Raw genomic sequence first — 20,769 nt, 5'->3', positions numbered from 1 at the left:
GCAATTAATTGAGCGATCGAACTTTCGACTCCTGAAGTGTTCTCCCGGACAAATCGAGCGAGATCCACGAGAGTGTGTGAGGGCATTCGGTAACGGCCGATGCCGCGCGATGCGACGCCGGGCGTCGTTGTGGTGACGGCGGCGGCAGCGGCGGTGGCGATGATTGTGGTGGGTGAGAGCTCGACGGCGTCTAGGGGTTGCTGGGTCGCCGCCATGCTGGATTCCTGCCGTCGCGCGAACCCCTGCTTGCCTTCTGGTAATCGTTGCCAGGGATGCGACAACCCCTCCAAGCCGACGTCGCCACGCCCTGCGGATCGTGGATGGACCAATGACGCCGGAACGTCGCGACGCCGGCGTCCACCAATAGGATTACCCTCTGATACGGTCTTTCGCTTGTCGGTGACTGCTGCACGCCCTCCCCCCCTCAACCCCTTCGCGAAGCTGGATGCCTTTCAATTTCGGGCCCGCGGCCTCATAAACGCAGGCAACCACCCATCCACCCGCGCCGCAGGGATGAATCGAGTAAAGGGGGGAGGGTTGCAAACACAGAGTAGTCGAGTTACTTGGCGTCGACGTATCGGTGTGTACGTGCACACCCACAATCGTAATCTGAAGGGATACAAAACTGTATGGAACATCAGAGTTTGTGCGTATATGTGCGCGTGTTTTTATGGCAGTACATGGGAATGCGCGTATGGGTTGGTAGAATGATTATATATACATGTGTATATGTATGTATGTATATATATATATGTATATATATATATATATATATATATATATATATATATATGTGTATGTATGCGGAAATGGTATAGTGATCAATCACCAAATATTATAAAAGAAAAGAACGCTTATGTCATATAAAAATTACATGTTTACGATAAAATTATAATTAAAATTACATTGCGCCCTTTTATAATGCAAGTTTACCTACAAATATTGTGATGTAAATATTGCAAGCAAAGGCGATAAAATTTAATGAAATTTAATTGAATTCTAAATAATAATTACAATTTTTCAATTTCTTTGTTTGAGCTCATTTAAATTTTTAACTTATTATGGAATATAAAGTTTTTCGGTTAAGAATTAATTCTCTAAATTATGAAATTAATATTTAGAAAATGCATTTGTATTTATCACATGATATTTCTATTCAATTAATTATTTTTTTGTTTTTTGTCAGCTTTTTTATTTTACATCATAGCTTAATATAATTTATATTATATTATAAATGTCAAGATAAATCATCAGCTAAATTAATTTTTTTCATCTCGTATGACGCAAACTTTGTCATAATAAAGTTAAAATTATTATTCTTGTGTACATTTGTAAAATAGAAATATGTTTATAAACATAGATTTGATATAATCCTTATTAAAGAGAATTAAAGTTTTTCAGGATATGATTACGATTAATTTCTAAGAAACCGAGTATTTGCGAGACATCCATCAAACTCTCGTTTACCTCGTTTAATGCCGTGCTAGAAAGTAGAACGAGCAGCGGAGAGGAAGTTGCTCTTCCTCCCTCGATGAATACCTCAAAGGGGATGCTCCGATCGGTGCGCACATCTCAAGCATCACCCCGCAAATTTACACGCCTGTGCTTTCTTAGCGCGTCTTTTGTGCAATGTTCCTTAGACGAGCGTTATTTTCATGCATGTGTGATAAAGATATATATGTGTTGCTTTATGCGAGTTCTCAGAAAAAGAACTTTTTTTTTAGCATGGATACGACAGCGACCTACGTAATACGAGATTATATGTTGCGTCAAGTTTTGCTTGAGAAAAAAAATTATGACCTTCGATATAATAATGATATTTAACAGTGGGGTTTGTATAAAAAAAAAAAAAGAAATGATAAAAAAAGATGTAGTAATGGAAAGAAAAGAGGTGATATATTTTTAAAAGCGTCCTTCAGAATATAAATTTAATGTAACTGATACTGTTTCTTAAAGAGATTTAAGATATTATTAAAATTAAAATAAAATTTCTTTTAAAAGTAATATAATATAAAAAACATTTAATATAAATAAACATATATACATTTTTTATTTCTTTTATTTCTTATGTATCTGCATATATATATATATATATATATATATATATATATATACCCCTATTCAATACCCCTTTTTAGCTTTTTGTTATGCTAAAATATAATAAATCTTATTTTATATAATTTATTAGTGTATATGCGCGCACGTGTATGTGTGTGTGTGTGTGTGTGTGTGTGTGTGTGCGCGCGCGAGTGTGGTTAAATTATTTCAAATCTCATACTTGTATCAAATAAAGATAACTTACCATTAGTGAATAAAAGCGGATGTGATCTTTTTATTACAAAATGCTTCAGTTATTCTCCAAAGAATATTCTGAGAGAACATTATGATATCTTATTAACATCTTAAAATATTTAAGATATTTTTAGAAACTGTCAGAAGACATCTGTACAACGTCTTTAAAACGCCTTATGTCTCAAATTATGATGTCCTAAGAATATTTTTTTTCAGATGACTTAAGGATTAGACCTTGAAGTGTTGTTTTGAACGATTTTCAGACATATTATGGAATAAAAATTAATACGGAAATTAAACGTTGATAAGAAGAAGAATACAATGCAGTTGGAATTATCTAATAAATCTGATATATTAACAATTTTATAATTGCACAACTTTTCTAGCAACAAAACTGATTGTAATTGATGGATCATTTACTTAATTTCTTATTACAGCCTTTTTAAAAGTAGATTAAATTAACTGATTATAAACGCTATAAAAATAAAAATTAAAAAAGATAGTTTTCTTTTTCATACATCTTGTTGTTTTTATGTTATGACATTTTATTACTATATTGATTACAATTTCTATTTGTACAAAGTTATATGATCTTATAAATTATAAGTTCTGTTTATATAAAATAATTATTTTATTATATAACCTTGTTTCTTTAAATAATACACAACAAAATACAGATTATTTTGGTAATTTCAAAAACATGTAAAACTACGTCAGTCAATTTATTTATATAGCTTTGCACGATCATCATGTAAGTTCACAAGCATTTCAACGCTCGCGCAGTTATCAAAACAAACAAATTCTAATTAACCGTTTCCACCGGATGTACTTGGAAACTCTTTCAAGACACTGTCAATCGCATTACAAATGTCCTGGAAAACTTCTGCCTCTTCCTTCTCACCGTCGATAACTACTAATCGTTTCTTGTAATACTTAAGAACGAATTTGTTCATTCGACCTTGTTCCTTGATTCGTTTCCAATGTTTATCGAAACTGCCTGTCTCCTGTCTTTCGGTGACAGTGATAGTTCTGGCTAAGACCCTGTCTATCAGCAGCGTGTTCCTTACATATAAATACAGGACGAGGTCTGGTGGTCGGATTTGCCTATCAAAGTGCTGACACTGCAGCTTCTCCCTAGGAAACCCACTCAGCAGAAAACCCCGCGTAGTCTTTAATTCCTGTAGCATCTTTCTTATGATAAGTTGCACCATGACATCTGCGGGAATTAATTTATCCTCCGACATTAAATACGCCAGGATAATGCCCCTTTGCGAGCCGGTGGTAATTTCACTGCGCAGTAATTCTTTGCTTATCATGGCGCAGAAACCGTAACGTTTCGCCACGCGTAGACATTGTGTCGCTGCAAGAAGAGAAGTTATTTCAAAATTCCAAAATTTCAAAGTTATTTCAAAATTTCGATATATTAAAATTTGCTTCTAACTCAAATTATCCTCAACTATCTAATAACAAAATTAACATGCGTAAAGAAATATATAATTATAAGTTATTAGTTTGATATTTTATTATTTTGGATTGGGAATGAAAGAAATGTTAATTTTATTTATTGATTATAATTTTTATTCATATATAAAATTGAAAATAAAAATTTAACAAACATTTTCCTGCTCCCGAGCCTCCAATCAGAAAGATAATCGGTAATCTTGAATCTCTAATCGGTGAAGCATCGAGTCCGACATCTCTTGGTATTACAGCACACAAAGGATCGACAGGCCGCACACAATTTAGGCCCATCTTTATTATTTATAAATACTATTTTCTGTTTTAAATTAGTTTAAAAGTAATTATTAAAGATAGCGTTATTTGGTACTTTTAAGCAAAGTCATATAAATAAAAGTTATACATCTTCTGTATGTCACATTAAAGACTTTGAAGTTGACGCTTTAGATTAGATAAAAGTATTGTGAAAGAATATCGATCTGAAATATATCATGAACATAAAAGCAAGAGAATAGCATAGAGAAGCGTGTAACTAGTCACAAAAAATTCTAAAAATATATGCTTCGAATTTATCTTTAATTCTTTTTAATAATAAATTATATCTTCAGTGACGAATTCAAGTAAAAGAGACAAGGAAGTGTATTAATAATAATTAGTTCATTAAATACAGAAACTAATCCGGAGTTAATGATGCTATTTCTGTGACTGGATGTTCGAATGTGGCTCACAACTACATCGAATCTACAGTTGGGTATTTGCATTAAAATACAGCTATAAATAACCGTACATCAGTTATGGAACATTAACAATACGTAGTAATAATTCTGTTATACTATAAATATAATCAAAACTATTAACATATTCAGTTGTAGTTGAATGAATGATGATAATATAAGATAGAAATATAAATACATATTATATAATACTGAACATATAATATAATTAGAATATATATTTTTTTATAACGTACCATTATAATAAAATAATGTTACAAAATGACGATGATTAAAATTATGTGCAAAAGTGTCCAAAAATGTCCAAAAGTGCAGATATTTCTTAATTTTCCGTTGATGTTAAATATTTACACATTTAATGCAAATAAAATTAAAAATAAAAAAAGTAATAATTGTGTTTCTTAAAATAAATCAAGTCAAATAATAGAAAAGTGTATTTATTGAGCATAGACTTACATTACAATAATAATCATAATCACTGGTGACAAGTATATAATAATGATAATTAATGGCATAGATTTTTTTTAATGAATAAAAAGTTATTTACTTAAACTTAATTTTTTTTATAAAACTTTCCGATTTATATCGGTTTGACTAGCATATTAAAAGCATATTATCGACATTAATTATGTTAATCACTGAAAAAGGATGAAAGCACGTCTACAGAAAGATTACGATACATTAGATAGTATAAAACGCGCTTAATAAATTATATGAGAAAATGTACATTTATAAGTTGCTAATTATTATTATATATATAACGAGTGCATAAATTGTAAGAAATAGTAAAAGAATGCAAGGCTGATTTATACGCCTTTCTGTAGCAAAATATCTTTAGAATCATTTTTGTGAATTTGAAAGATGTCGTCAATCTCTTGCAAATTTAAAAAATAGTCGATTATTTATTTATTTATATTTTCTAATTTCGTATCGTTGATTATACATTATTGCGTATGTATTATTATCATTCTTTATCTAGTGACTTTATTGACATTACATGAGCACACAGCCTTCTAAAAATCAGCCCAGCAAATTCTTTTGCAAAAAAGAAGAAGCGATGAAGAGAGGAAATCACATGTGAAAAATATGAATAAAAATCTGTATACAACTTTCAATAATAAATACACGAAGTTTATCTAAGAATACGGATTGCTTATCTTATCAGAATTTGCGATTTTACGCTTCGTAAAAAGTACTTAAAATAGAACATCTAAGCTGGTCTTCTTTGTTCTCTATTCTAAATTTCGCGCACGACTCAAAAAGTTTTCATATTAATTATTCTTGTTGATAGTATAGAAAATGTATAACGAGTTGCGCGGTTCTTTCATATGTATATTAGTGGAAAATTTATGTATTTTTGCTCTGTATATATGCATATACATATATATATATATAAAGTATAATACTCGCAAAGAGTCGGCATCAAGTCCAGAGATCATTGGTGTATTATTATCACGATTATTTATTTAATTATATTATATTTAATTATTATTATATTTAATTATTATTATATTTTTTCTAAGTACTTTTTTTAATTAAAAAAATTTTGAAACATTATTAACATAATTACAAAATTTATCAATTTTTTTTACTAAAAAAAAGTTTTGAGATAGTATGTCAACATAGAATAAAAGTTAAATATTAAACGAATTGTATAAAAATTAAGAGAATTTCTGAAAAATATAAAAAGTGATAAAAATCATTTTTGTATTTTTTTACTTGTTGTTATACGCTAACAAATAAATAAGCAAATTTTATCGATTAAGATCCAAATTTGGAAACAGTAAAGCACAAAACGCGTAAGAAATTATTTTTTTAATAAAGAAGTTAATATAAGAGCTTTTTTAATTAATAAGTTTCTTACCAGAAGCACAATTTAGTTCCATATAAAATGTCTTGTCTTATTAATCAGTACAATTACAAAGAACTGATTGAAATAATTGCTTCATTTATTTAATCATAAATAAATAATATTTTTGTTTAATTAGAGAAATAAAATTATTTCAATTATAAATACAATAAAATTAATACAATAAATGTATTTTGTTTCTTACAATGTTCTCTGGACTTATAAGTCTTATCTCATTTTTTTCAGATTTGCTTCCCGATTGCAAAGTCCTTTTTATTATTGCAAAAATCCACGAGACATTGAATACTGAGTAAATACATACAATATGACTTTTCACGATATATCGTATGTGTATGTGTATGTGTGTGAACATGTGTGTATACATGGTACATACATGTATGTCATCATACATCATACATCGTGCATGTGACCACAAATATTTGCTGTGTCCCAAGATTTTCATCTTTCGCACCTATATGTGCAGTTTAAAATTTTTTTTTCTTTTGGTTTTACACTTAATGCAATTTAATTAGTGATCAATTCTATCGATTCAATCGATGATAATTAGATACTTGATCGCGAACAATTTTGCATCGCAATAATGCGATTTATCGCACTTCTTTCAATTAAATGTATTAAGATCTTCAAAAGAAAATTTATTAAAATTTTGTCAAATAAAAAAAAATATTAAAATTAGGAAATTAGAATATTAAAATTATTATATAAATATATTTTATTATTAGCTTTTTCATGTCTATATGACCTCACTGGAAAGAATTATTAGGATTAAAAAATAAGAAAATTAAAAAATTGATTTACTTAAAAAAATAAGAAACTATATTAATAAAATATATATTTTTTTATTACATATAAATATTAAATCATAAAAAAATATTATTTTTTATGAGTAAATGTTTACTATTTGATTATTATTTTAACGTTTTGTAATAAAAAAAAATAAAACTCTTTCCAAGAGTCAAAAAATTAAAAAATAAATGTCTATAAAAAATTAATAATTAAATGTCATATTGTTTAAAAGTTCTGTTCATATTGAAAATAAACATTGTTTAAACTAAAGTTAAAAAAATTTATACGAAATTTATTCGTACACTTTGTTTTCTTTTGATCATTCAAACTTTAATTCAAACTACTTTATTTTTCTTCGCGGTTAAGTACCCAAATTGTTTTCATGAATGATACAAATTTTCTCATTTACTTATATTTATTTTCTTATAATAAATGTTTCATGAAAATGGCAGTGTTAAGAGGATTTCTATTGATATATTTTAAACAGAAATCCTTGAGAGTGTTAGACAATATTGAATAATTCAATAATTCGAAATCTTGAAAGATGTTTTTGCAGAAAAAATACTGCATTTTCCTATAAATTTTCATATAATACTTGTACCTTGGAAAATGTGTATCGACTCATGTCAGAGATGTCTCGAGACTAATTTTAAATTAATAGAATATTTTTATTCTTAAGAACTGGTCTTGGGCCATGCTATCTTGGCGTCAATTCGTTTGTATGCAAAAAGGCAGTGAGAGAGCTCTTGTGGGCACTCATGATCTCCGAGCAATGTTTCTAAAAAAAAAAAAAATACAAATGTGACTGTTAGAAATTATTGAATATATTATTATATTATTATATATAATTAAAAAATCTATAATATCACTCATTATCCATTAATTTACTATTAATAACAATGAACAAGTAATATTAATAACTGAAATTAATATAATTTCTTACAACTAGTATCAATGTTATAAAAATAATAACAAGGTAACAATAAATGTAAATTTCAAAATACATGTAAGCAAAAACAATTTTTAAAATAAAAATTGATAAGATAATATTTATTTAATTGTTTAATTATTTACAAATCTCATATTATGTAAATTCTTTTCATAATTCTTTTATTTAAAGATAAGATATATATAATATATGTAGATCATTTTACATATTATGCTTCATTTTTATATTAAATGCCCTTACCTTCTCCTTGCACCAACTTGAAGAGCCCATAGTCTTGAGGATTTGTGCATCTGATCTTATGTGCAAGAATGCGGCAGATTTCTCTAGTATTCATGTTGGGTCGCACTGGAAGTGTTCTCGTATTTAAGGAACCATGCAATTCATCTGGTACTAAGATCCGCAATACAGACGAACAGTCTGGTGTCCCACATCCCTAAAAAACAAACAACAAACTTAATAACTTTTTTGCAAATAAATCAGTAAGTTAATAAGAGCATAACGTTTATTTTATTAATTATGAAATTACCCTACTAATTATTGATAGATACTGTACTTCAACTGTTAAGATGGTTGAAAATTTAACTCCTTTTAATATTGAAAACAGCACTTGAATATACAGAAAAATTAATTTCAGAATGCTAATATATTACAACTTTATAATGTGTCTAATGTTTTTTTAAACTGTAAAGTTGAATTTTAATATTAATTGTCCTTATGTGATAAACTATATATCTAAAAATTATTTCTTAATTACAATTTATTACCGAAAAATTTTATTCAGTTTATGAAATACAATATTTATTACTTACATTTGTTGTGGAAATGGTGCTCTGGCTAGACTTGAAAGTCTTTAAAACGTGTACTGCACTCGATAGCGTTGTTAAATAATACCCGCCCTCGCCACTCAAAAGAGAAGCATGCAGCAGACCCCACATGTATTCAGCTTCGATTTCCGCGTCTACCACTTTACCGCGTACCAAAACCCAAATTACTAACGGCAGAAGATCGTCGGCCCCCAATGTAATATGCCTGCCCATGTTAGCTTGTTTCACCTTTAAAATTAAAGAAATCATGTTACGATGATTATATAACTATTATATATAACTATTATATATACTAATTTTATTATATCATTATCTATATAGTAAAATATAATTAAAAAAATTAAAGTAATACTAGAACAAAAATAACATACTTTATAAACATATATATACAAAATTTAACTTTTTCAATTTTGTAATTAAAAACTAAAGTGCTGATAAATTCTCAAAATATTTGATTAAAAAGTAAATTGAAAAATATTAAAAATATTTATAACATATAGCAATTTACACCTCATATATTTATGTTTTTAATCAAAGAAAATTATAGAAAAACTTACAGAGTTGAAGATGGTTGAAATAGCTGCCAACAAATGCTCCAGTTTTTCAAGTGGAGAGTCGGCTCTCTGTAATCGCTCGATACATTTCAAAATACGGTCCAGACTCTCTTCCGAAGGAGGTACGATTTTCGACTATGCAAAACAATAGAAATTTGATAAGTTCAATAAATTTTGTTTTTCTTCTTCTCTTAAATAAATTTTTTTCAAAAAAATATTTTTTTTTCTCTTTGATATTCTTTAGAATTCCCTTTCATTCTGTAAACTTACCGTACGTATGAATCTATTATATTGTAGAAATCTACTCACTTGAACACCAAGATCGTGAATAGTCTTTCCCTGAGCGTGCTGGATATTGTCCGCTAAAGTCTGCAACGCTCCGGTAGCGAAATAGTGCTCGATAAACAGTCGGCATACATGCTCTCGAAGGGGCCTTACCACCAGACCCATCATCACATCCTCGAGAATCGCGTCAAGATTGAGAAATTCATTCGGTCGCAATTTCAGTCGTTCCTTTTCCACTTCCCTCTCAAACCCGCGTTCCCCATGCTTCACTAGATAATTCTTCATTCCTGACATGAACTGCCGCATATTGCGCATCACCACATGTGGTATCGCTTCCTTGCTCTCTCGCGTGCATTGAATAAAGTTGTCAATGTTTTGGGAGAAGGTTGTAGTCTTGTCTGCCGCAAGTTGAAGAGCGTAAGCTCTAATAGATGCTCCAGTTCCGTTTGGTTGATCGCGATTTTTCGAAAGTGCTTGTACCCGTGGTGGTGCTGTAAAAAAATAATTATAAAGATTATAAAGATTAGATTAGAAAGAAAATTTAAAAAAAATCACATTTCATATATATTTTTAACAATATTTTATTTATATAATGATTGTAATGGCATTTTTCGTTATACTGTGTGTATATGTATATTTTTTATTGTATATATATATTTTTTAATGATATTAATTAATGATATCTTTCATGTAATATTCTCCTTCCTCAAAAAATAAAAAAAATACAAAAAGAATAAATAAATCTTACACTTAACCATATTAATTATCTTTAAGTGTTAATTCTTACATTTAAAAGCGTTTACACTCTTCTTCAAAAAACGTTGGATATAATTTACAATTCTCTGCAAGAATTTTTTAACAGGGAACTTTCGCTCACATTTTATCTCCATCTCCCAGTGACCAATCTCTTCCAACGAACAATTAATTAACACCCATCCTTCATCCATCTTCTCTGTATTATGAGAAGACATTAAAATCGAATGTATCTTCGATTAGTATAATAGAAAAAAGATCAATATTCGAGATAAAAATTTCTTCTTCCTTCTTATTTTGTATATTAAACAAAGGATTATATTTATTAGAATATATAAATCTTTCTCAAAATTGTATCTTTGTAATTTCTTCAGCAATTATATATATCGTACCATTTAATTATCTCGTCTTAACATTTCAAATAAGATATATTCAAAGTAAATACTGATTAAATCAGATAAAGAGATAGGATTCAAATACATTCCCATATCACAAGATTCTAAAAATTGTTTTTCTTTGTCTAAATAAATGTCTGCAATGTCAAAGATTATGACGGTAATTACATGTACCATTAATTGTTATCAGGTTTAATGACTTCTTATCTCATATGCGAACGTGGAATGAATTGATATTGTGCTCTGTTCTTAGGGAATGTAACTTTTCAATGAAAAAGCTTTTGTCAGTTACAATTTCATCAAGGTATGGATTCATTTTACTTCACCTTCTACTTTCAACAAAAATATCAAAATCATTACTGTTTATAGTTATCTATATCTAATGTAATTATGTATATCCCAAATTGCTTTAGTCATCACAAATTATCATTCAACATTTATTACCACATGACTGTTTTTACGCGTCTCATTATGATTAAGAACTGATTTTTCATCTTGTTTTTTTTTTCTCGTGAGATTATCTCCATTTGATATGATTTATTTTAATGTTTATCATAAAAATATATCTATTTTCATTAATTATTTTCGTTAATGTTTTTGCCGTGTCTTAAATTTCTTCGATCTTCATGAAATTGAAGTATGATCAAATCAAATATTTTTTAAATAATTCAAGAAAATTTAAACTTTTCCCTTCAGAAAAATAGAAGAAAAAATCAAAAATAAAGTTTGGAGGATGAAGGAAGAATTCCAGATTAAGCTTCATGATTATTTAAAAGCTTTTTAAATTTTAAGTTTAAGTTTTATTTTCCTCCGAAACTTTTTTCAAGAAAATTTAAACTTTTCCTTTCAGAAAAATAGAAGAAAAAGTCGAAATAAAGTTAATAAAAAATAAGATGAAACTGTTAAAAAAAGTACGAGTTAATCAAGCAAATGTGATTTTTTTTTTTCTGTTTTCAATTTTGGCTGATTTTTATTATCCTAGATTTTCTCCGTTTAAGAAATTTAAAAAATTTTTACATCATGAAGGAAGAATTCCAGATTAAGCTTCTATTCAAAAGCTTTTTAAGTTTTAAGTTTAAGTTTTATTTTCCTTCGCAACTTTTTTCAAATTAATTCAATCAATTCTCTACAAAATTCTATTTTAGATTTCTCTAAAGTAGCCAAACGTAAATTTTTTTGAATTCGACATAGTACTTTCAAACAGGGAAGCACTAATAGAACTAAGAACAATCAATCATCACTCGCGAAGATGCCATCGCGCGATCACTTCACATTAAATTTGTTCTTTGTAACCGTACTCTCTTATTTATTTTTCCTCGTTTTCTTTCCAATGTCCAAGGGCCATAGCACACAAAAAAAATTTAAATAATAAAACTTAAACAACATTAAAGAAAACAACATTGGATTTGCTACTGCTTATGTTACTTCTTTATGTTCTCGATTGTGATTGGTTGATTCGCTTGCTGCTTAACTTTTACTATTTAAGTTTTTTTGCGTGCTGTGGCCCTTATTATGCACCAATTTTAAGTGCAAAAAGGCAATATAGTGCAGCTACAAAGAACATATCTATTACTTCAGACACTGCGATCGGTTCATTGACCGGTTAGCGACTGACGGAGCCATCACCGAAGCAGAAAGCAGAAGAAACGCTAGTTGGTGTCGCTACTGCACTTTAACACTAAGAGGGGCCAAATTCTTTTTTTTTACAACCAATCAGTCACAGCCGGTAGTAGATATCAAGATAATCTCATCGGCAAATGTCACTCATGGTCACGATCCAGATGCGAACGCGATAAATTCGTTGACTTTCCTCTTCAGTTTCTAATTTCCTTATTCTTCAGCGATATTGGAAAAATCACCGAAGACATATCACGTGAAATGTATTTCTCAATTAAAATTATTATTAAACATTATTAGGGTAATATTTCAACTTAAATAATATTAATTATTATTAAATATTATAATTTAATATAGATTGTTATGTTTGAAATTCAAATTAACACAATTTTTTATTAGATATGAATTATTTAAACAAATATATCTTTTTTATTTATAAATAAATTTAATTTTACACACACACACACACACACACACACACACACACACACACACACACGCACGCACGCACACGCACACGCACGCACGCAGTGTCCTTAAAAAAATGGCCAAGCGATCAGGTAGAGCAAACTAAACTGAGTCGAAAAGTCCTGTACTATTTTGTGTGATTTTTGCAATAGTTAACGAGTTATTAATTTATGAAAATAGTCAAATCGCAAACACGTGGTGAGATAGGCCCGCCCAGTGAGACACGCGTTTGCCATCGTTAGGCACGCGTAGAGCACGCTAGGCACACGTAACGTATGTAGATGAAAGCGTAGCCATTGCTGCTTGTAATCAAGAACTCCACGCGTGCCTAACGACGGCAAACGCGTGTCTCACTGGGCGGGCCTATCTCACCACGTGTTTGCGATTTGACTATTTTCATAAATTAATAACTCGTTAACTATTGCAAAAATCACACAAAATAGTACAGGACTTTTCGACTCAGTTTAGTCTGCTCTACCTGCACATACCACTTGGCCATTTTTTTTGGGATGCCCTGCACACACACACACACACACACACACACACACACACACACACACACACACACACACCACCACGCGCGCGCGTTAAATATATTTTTTTTAATTTTAATATTCAATCAATTTAGTCATTCATTAAAAAGTAAAATTAAAAACTTACACAAAAGAGGATCCAATCGTTCCTTAAAACTCTTATTCCGTTTGATTCTTTCCACATCACTTTCTACGTCTGTATCTAGCATAGTTTCCCACTCGGACGGATCGTATGTGCGATCTTTCCGTGAGTCTGGCGTGTCCTCGCGCTCCACATTTCGCTTTTCCACATTATCATACGAAGAATTTCGATCACTGTATAACGATTCACATGTGTCTGGTGACTTCAGCAGTTCTGGGTACCTATATATAAGCAGATTTCAAATATCAATCAAATATCTTATTTTCTATTATACTCTCTTAAATTCTTTTTGTTTATATAAAAAAATCAAGAATTTATAAGTATTAAGAAAAATTTCAATAATTAAACTTTTTCGTGTTGTTCTTATAAATTCTAGATATACAGCAACTATAATAATGATATATTTATACCATTATTATATAATACAAGATAATCTATTATTGATAATATACCGAATAAGATAAAATTGTAAAGTAGAAGAAAAAGATGTGTATAAATATATATGTATAATATATATGTATGTATAATAAAAAAAAGATATGTATAAATGTGTGTGTGTGTGTGTGTGTGTGTGTGTGTGTATGTGTGTGTATAAATATGTGGAATATCTTTGTACAAAATTGAAATTACTTGCAATTCTATTCGCGTATTAGAAAACTCACCGTTGCAAGATGATACTTTGAACAGTCAGAGGGTTCCCAATAATATTTTTATTGCATTCTTCATCACCAGGAAATTTCCTTGCAACATTGTTGCCGTCATAATCAACATCACAGTCATAGTCTGGTTCGCAATCTGGTTCTTCTGTCTCATTGCCTGTCCAAAATAGTTAAGAATTACTTATAACATATCCAATATCTCAGTTACAATTAAATATAATAATTTCATAAATAAAATCTAAATTTTTAAATATATATTTCCAACCTTAATTTTTTATAAACATATGTTTTTATATAAATATGTGTTATGCTCGCGCGAGTCTTCTGCGGTCGAGTGGAGTAAAAAGCGTTTTCCGGGGCAACGATTGTGTTGTTTACAGATTTTCGGCGCGGTGACTCGTGGCGTACAGACTGTATCCGCCAAATTGTTGTTGATTAGTTTGAATAAAGCCTACGTATTTTATTAAACAGTGTTGTTTATTGCCGAATGCGGCTTCCTAGCGGAACGCGAGTGAGCGCGCGTTTAGTGAGAGCATCAGTGACCGCCGCGGACGTAACATATAATAAATCCTTATATCTCTATTATTAAAATAAATAATATTAAAAATATTTAAAAGGGATATAAACAAAATATAAATATGATTATTTAGAAATACTTATAAAATCATATTTTATATTTTTTGGTATCTATAGTGTTGTGTTAAAAAAAATCTAAGTTTTATAGTTCAATCAATGTATATATATATATATATATATATATTATATTTTATAATAAAAATAGAACTTACCGATAAATTCCCAACTAGAATCTACGGCCCAAGAAGTGTCATTAAACACCTTAGTTCTGATCTTTGGTGGTTGAACGGGCTTCGCTCGAGGAATCTTCTTCGTCTCTCTAGCTTGACTCAATCTTTTCGCTAGATTGTCGACCGACGAAGAGATTAACGGCGTCTTGTCCTCCATTTCCTCGGAGGGTTCCTCCCAGCAATCAATAGGATGCAGTTGGTTAGCATTATTCCCTATCGGAGTTTGTAACCAACCTGGTTCACTGTGTCGATACTTGTTTGTTGCCGGGTTATTTTTGGTTGGTCGTCTTCTCGGAATTATAACGGCGTTTTGAACAATCGCATCGGCTGGTTCCGCATAGAACGGACTGCTCTGTTTCGATTCGGGAGTCTGAGGACTATTGTTCTCTGATTTTGCTAAAACTAAGCCCAATTTGTTTCTCGGAGGTGTCACCGTGCTGGGGCTGTTCAACGAGTTGGCGCTGCCTGCAAAAGCAAAGGTTCTTAATTTTAAAAAGTCTGCAAAAATCTTGAATAAGATTTTTAATTTTAAAAGATTTAATAATTAAAACTCAAAAATAAATAAAAAGAACATAAATAAATAAAATTCTTAATTCTCTTAATAATCTTTTTAATTACATTAATATAAACTTTTTATTTTTATACGATCAATCTTTTTTAAATGTGAATTTTAATATCAAGTTTCTCTTTTATATAACAATCTTTTGTGTAATAATAGAAATACATACAAACTCTAGATAGCAGATCGGGCCTTTTCCCCATACCAGTCTCCTCTGGCGAACTTTGGTCAGAACTTTTCATTTCCGGAATAGGTTTAAAACTACTGAATTCCGGACTCATCATTTCTTTGTACCCCATTTTATCATTCTTTAAGATAAACTTGTCACTCTTTAGAACCATCTGGTCTCCTGTTGGTAATCTTTCATTAAGGTTCTTTTCGGATTCTCTGAGACTCATTAAACGGTCATTCGAATTTCTCATACAGTCCTGCGGAGTATAAGCGATTCTATTATCTTTCAATCGGTCGTTCCAGGTCGACTGTGTCGATTGGTCAGTCGTGTTCCAGATGTCTTCATAATCGGAAATCTTATCGGCCGGCGAGCTGCGATAATACGAGTCCAAGATATCCGATTCCTGATAGTGTTGAGAGTTCTTTCGGTTTTCGCGATCACGTCGCCTTTTCGATTTACTGGTGCTAGAAGGAGTATTTGGAGAGAGCACGTTGGGTGTTTTTGGAATTAGTTTCGAGATGGGAGATAAGACTGGAGTGGTAGGCGACAGGGGTGATTTGATGGAAAAGTTGGAATTGAGAGATTTGTTAGATTGAGGACTCAGCAATGACGTATTGGGATCTGACGGTGTGTTTTGCTGTTGATAAACAGAAAAAAAACCGTTATTATTATTTCAATAAACAGTAAAAAAAATTTATAATTCTTTAGTTATTAATACATTGTTTTACATAATAATAATTACTATGATGCAATGTAATAAAAATAAATATAAAATAATTCGAATATATGTATGTAAAATTAGTGACATGAGAAAATTATATGCATTAAAAATTTTAAATTAATTTGGAAATAAAATAATAAACAATATTATAAGAAAATTTATTGTATTATAATTAATTATAACTTATAATTATTACGCATGTAAAATATAAAAATTGTTAAAAGTTACTTTTTATTGTAAGATTTTGAAAAAGAAACATTTTCTTAATTTTACCTGCGAAATGTTCAAACTGTTGCCCTGATTCACATTGAATGTCACCGTTGTAGTCACGGTAAAGTTATTCTGATTTTGATTGATGCCAGGCTTGGCCCATCTTGGAGGCGGCGGTGGTGGCGTCTTTACATTTTGCCTAGTGCTTTGACTCTCAGTGATGACGTTCTTACTATCCGACAGTTCTGGCGATGTAGTGCACGACAGATTGTTTTGATGGAAACTCGAGATAGATGTGAACTTCCCTGAACTCTTGGTAAATTCGATCATTGTCAACTTTGGCGTGTCCAGACCGTTTTTTAAAGTGTCGAAACTCCTCACATCCTGAACAGGACTCAGAACATTGTTCTCCACATTGTGGACCACCGGCGATGGACATCGCACGCTTTGCACGAGATTTGGTGAGATTAATTTATGAGAAAGTTTGTCACTTGGTGATGAGACCCGATCCCTTTTGGTATCATTCAATGGTTCGTTGAAGGTTGTCAGATTGAGAGTATTTGGTGGAGTTGGACGCGGCTGACGCGGCAACGATGATGCAAATGTTGAGATGTTCGCGTTAACAGTATTCGTCGGAGAGGAGGTATCTATAGATAAAAATAAATTTAAATAACAAATTATTTTCATATATTAACAAATTATTTTTAGAAGAATTTATTGGTATTCTTTGCTCTAATTTTTAATAATTATAATAACTACAAATATAAATATTAAAAAAATGTTAGTATCTTACGTGTATTGTGAGATGATATTGGAGCCAGATTAAGGACTATACTCTCCGTAGTCGGTGTATCCACATTATTATTATTATTATTGTTATTATTGTGATTATTGTTACCTGGAAAAAATTATATAATAAGTATATTTTATAATTTTTTTTTTAACTTAACTTTATAAGTTATTTAGTTTTAAATATACTATATACTATATATAATATTTTTAGCGAATTTAACTAATCAATAAAATTATGTAACAAATATTTAATTTGTAATAAACCTTTTTATAAAGATTAAAGATTAATTAAAAAATGATAAAGATTTATTAAAAAATGTATTATTAGAAGGTTATTTCGGCCAAATTTATTTTTGAATTTTTTTTTGTTGAATTTATTTGTAACTAATTAATTTCAAAGTTATTTACGAATAAAACTCACCCCCATGAAAACTGCTTAGACTAGAGGTATTACTGCTGCTGCTTTCCGGTGGCTTTGGATTTGCCATGGGATACCGCCAGAACTCCTGACCCAGCAATGCCAGAGAGGATAATTGTTGCCTATTTTTCGCCTCCCTCATCGCTCTCGGTAAAGTCAATTGTACTGGCAGTTCGTCACTGCTTGCCAAATAAAAATAAATAAATTCACTTAAATTATTAGATAGAATAAGATTGAGAGATAAATATTAATATTTTATATTTTTCATATCAAAATACGAAACAATTTGGAAACTATTCGTTTTTCGATAACTACTTTATCTTTATACATTGTTGCAAACTAAAATAAATGAAAGAAATAAATTTATATAAAAAAGTTTATTAAAAAAAACATTAAAATTTCTAAAATTTATTTATTCAAATTCTTAAAAGATCATGTTATATTTTTAATTAATATGTAATTTTTCCTTTTATGTATACTGTAATGTATATATTTTTTATATTTTTATATGTTTTCATTCTTTTATTATCATTATTTGCATTATTATGATGATTATTATTTTATCTGACCTATTTACAGGAAGCTTCGTCGTATAAAAAACGACGAGAAAAAAAAATAATGCGGTGTCAAGATCACTTCAGATCATTTGTGATATTTGTTTGTGGAAGATTAAAAGATAAGGATGAAAGAGATGATATCTTCAGTGCCATTTCTGAAGTAAAAATCCATATATAAATAAAGAAAGAGAAAAGAAGGACTTACCAGCACTGTGAGTAGTGGGCAATCAGTGAGGGGATATTGTCGAACCTGTTCTCGCTCGTTTCCAAGCTCAACTTGCCCTTGTTGGCCTGAATCAGGTAGTGCTCAATGTAAGGTCCCTTCCCGGCAGGTAATCTCACTGAAAGAGCCATTGTATCGCTTTGGCTCGATTGTCGTACTACGAAATTCTGTAATAAAAGATATAGGTATATTTAATAAACTATAATTTATATTTATATAGCTAATATAGAGGATATAACATTAGTAACATTCTAATGTAATGTGAATAACTCTAAATCTAAAACAATAATTAATAAGAGGGAAAGTAAATAATTATTACTTTTATATTAATCATAGAGATTGTTCTTTTCAAATAATTAGATTAATTTTGGTTTTTTATTTAAAAAATTTAGAAGCATTCTATTTTGTAATATTTTTTTTTTCGAGAAAAAGAATAAAATGACAATTTAGATTTCAACAGAATTCCATAAAGAAATTGTTGCTAGAAAAAATTGAAATTAGATTAAAAATATTTGTTTTATATATATATATAATCAATTTATATTTTTCGATTTAAAAAAATTTATATAAAAATTTGAAAAATTCACAAAACAAAAGATCAGAAAAATTATTAATAATCAATTAAGTGACAAAAGCGTTGCGCTGCAATTGTTATTACATTTCCTGTTTCAATGTGGAAGAGTGAAGGGAGATCTGTCTCATCTATGGATAATAATTTCAAGGCGTATTGTTTTTTGACAGCGCAATTCGTTCGAAGCGACCATGAGGCCGCGAAAGGACCCCGAAGGGATGGGAATTTGACGAAGGACAATTAACAAAGGCGCAAAACAATGAGCCGTCGCGAGAAACAATGGCAAAAGAGTTGTGCCTCGTCGCAGTCATTTCCGCGCTGATTACAGCGCAGAGCTTCGCGCGCTATTACACAACGTTAGAAAATGAGGAAAAAAAAAAAAGTAAAAGTAGAATAAGACGACGGACATTTTACCGCTACATCTTAATCGATTCTTTCGTTAATTTTGCTGAGAAACAATATTCGTTTCGCAATATTCATAATTACACTTATTTCTTGCTCAATCTTTAATAACTGCAAATTTATTCAAATAAATAGTAATAAAAAGTTTTTTCTGTTTTGCTAAAAAAAAAAAAAACTATATTGATATACGGTACAGTATATAGATCTTTTTATTAATATTTTTTTAGTAAAATATTGATAAAAATTAATAATTAATAATTTTTAGGAAAAAACATTTCCTAAAATGGCGTTCGAAAATGGCGAGTTCTATGCTTCATCAAATTTAGTTTGGATATTTATAAGACACCGGATGTGTAAAGAATTTTCTCAATGTAATTGCGTGTCCGACTGCATGCCGTCAGACATTGACACGGTTTCCCGTGTGCCTGGAAGTACTATTATTCTTCACATTAGCACAAGTCGTTCGATGTGTTAGATACGAGCACACTCACGCTCATTGTTCCGAGGCATCCAGATGTAGATGTATACGTTGATAACAGAAAACGGTGCTGAGCGAAAATGACCTTCCATTCAGAAAATAATATTCGGCACAAGGAGAATGGAAACGAGAAATAAGTAAGGTAAGATAATGAAACTGGGCAAAGTAAATGTTTTCTTACAAGAAAAAAATATTGGATATCTCTAAATTAGAAATGCTAAGTTTAAAAAACATCTATTTTATGATTATGTTTTAAAGACAGGTTTGTATTTATTATATTTATGTCTAAATATAGAAATAAATTGCAATTTTTTTTCCCCTCCAAAAATTGTATCTGCCTCACATTACATTCATCTAATGATGTAGTGTAATAAACAGATTTTTAAATTTTTTAATCTTTGTTTAATCCATATTTAAATCTCTCTCTTCTCAATATCTTTGTACCTTTAATATACTTATAATTTCTATAGTTTCAGTATTTTTCCTTACTTAATTTTTTCAATTCTATTTTTTTAATCGATAATAGATACATGAAGACATA

General features: G+C 30.0%; 2 protein-coding genes and 1 long non-coding RNA gene across 15 annotated transcripts in view; 1 reads left to right on the top strand and 2 right to left on the bottom strand.

The window, feature by feature from the left end:
• Positions 1 to 2,813: 2,813 nt before the first annotated feature.
• Positions 2,814 to 4,757, bottom strand: LOC105426162 (adenylate kinase isoenzyme 1). The gene is made up of 2 exons (XM_089077408.1): positions 3,909 to 4,757; positions 2,814 to 3,652 (listed from the first exon to the last, which is right to left on the bottom strand). Exons 1-2 carry the CDS (start codon positions 4,042 to 4,044, stop codon positions 3,099 to 3,101), a joined length of 690 nt encoding a protein of 229 aa, XP_088933534.1. The 5' UTR covers positions 4,045 to 4,757; the 3' UTR covers positions 2,814 to 3,098.
• Positions 4,758 to 4,905: 148 nt separating this feature from the next.
• The window catches only part of spri (Src homology 2 domain-containing protein sprint), a 162,397-nt gene continuing 146,533 nt past the window's right edge, over positions 4,906 to 20,769 (bottom strand). For 9 of the 13 annotated variants that reach the window (XM_089077395.1, XM_089077394.1, XM_089077406.1 and 6 more), the window contains 13 exons: positions 18,760 to 18,944; positions 18,001 to 18,206; positions 17,581 to 17,685; positions 16,851 to 17,434; positions 15,854 to 16,493; positions 15,108 to 15,590; positions 14,323 to 14,476; positions 13,646 to 13,881; positions 9,777 to 10,243; positions 9,471 to 9,602; positions 8,899 to 9,141; positions 8,330 to 8,522; positions 4,906 to 7,918 (listed from right to left, as the gene is read on the bottom strand). In XM_089077395.1, the coding sequence (XP_088933521.1) occupies positions 7,815 to 7,918; positions 8,330 to 8,522; positions 8,899 to 9,141; positions 9,471 to 9,602; positions 9,777 to 10,243; positions 13,646 to 13,881; positions 14,323 to 14,476; positions 15,108 to 15,590; positions 15,854 to 16,493; positions 16,851 to 17,434; positions 17,581 to 17,685; positions 18,001 to 18,206; positions 18,760 to 18,944 (3,732 nt within the window). In that variant the 3' untranslated portion in view covers positions 4,906 to 7,814. The remainder of the gene's footprint in view (positions 7,919 to 8,329; positions 8,523 to 8,898; positions 9,142 to 9,470; positions 9,603 to 9,776; positions 10,244 to 13,645; positions 13,882 to 14,322; positions 14,477 to 15,107; positions 15,591 to 15,853; positions 16,494 to 16,850; positions 17,435 to 17,580; positions 17,686 to 18,000; positions 18,207 to 18,759; positions 18,945 to 20,769) is intronic. The other 4 variants (XM_089077401.1, XM_089077403.1, XM_089077402.1 and 1 more) reach the window with 2 other exon arrangements.
• On the top strand, positions 18,848 to 20,556 carry LOC148936593 (uncharacterized). Its single transcript, XR_016139378.1, has 2 exons — positions 18,848 to 18,962; positions 19,519 to 20,556. It is a non-coding gene; the product is annotated as an uncharacterized LOC148936593 (long non-coding RNA).

Source organism: Pogonomyrmex barbatus, unplaced genomic scaffold, assembly GCF_055798465.1.
Source record: "Pogonomyrmex barbatus isolate J1 unplaced genomic scaffold, ASM5579846v1 scaffold2, whole genome shotgun sequence".
Classification (NCBI taxonomy): Eukaryota; Metazoa; Arthropoda; class Insecta; order Hymenoptera; family Formicidae; genus Pogonomyrmex; species Pogonomyrmex barbatus.
Note: the sequence above shows the minus strand (reverse complement) of the source record. Positions and strands in the feature narration are given on the sequence as shown.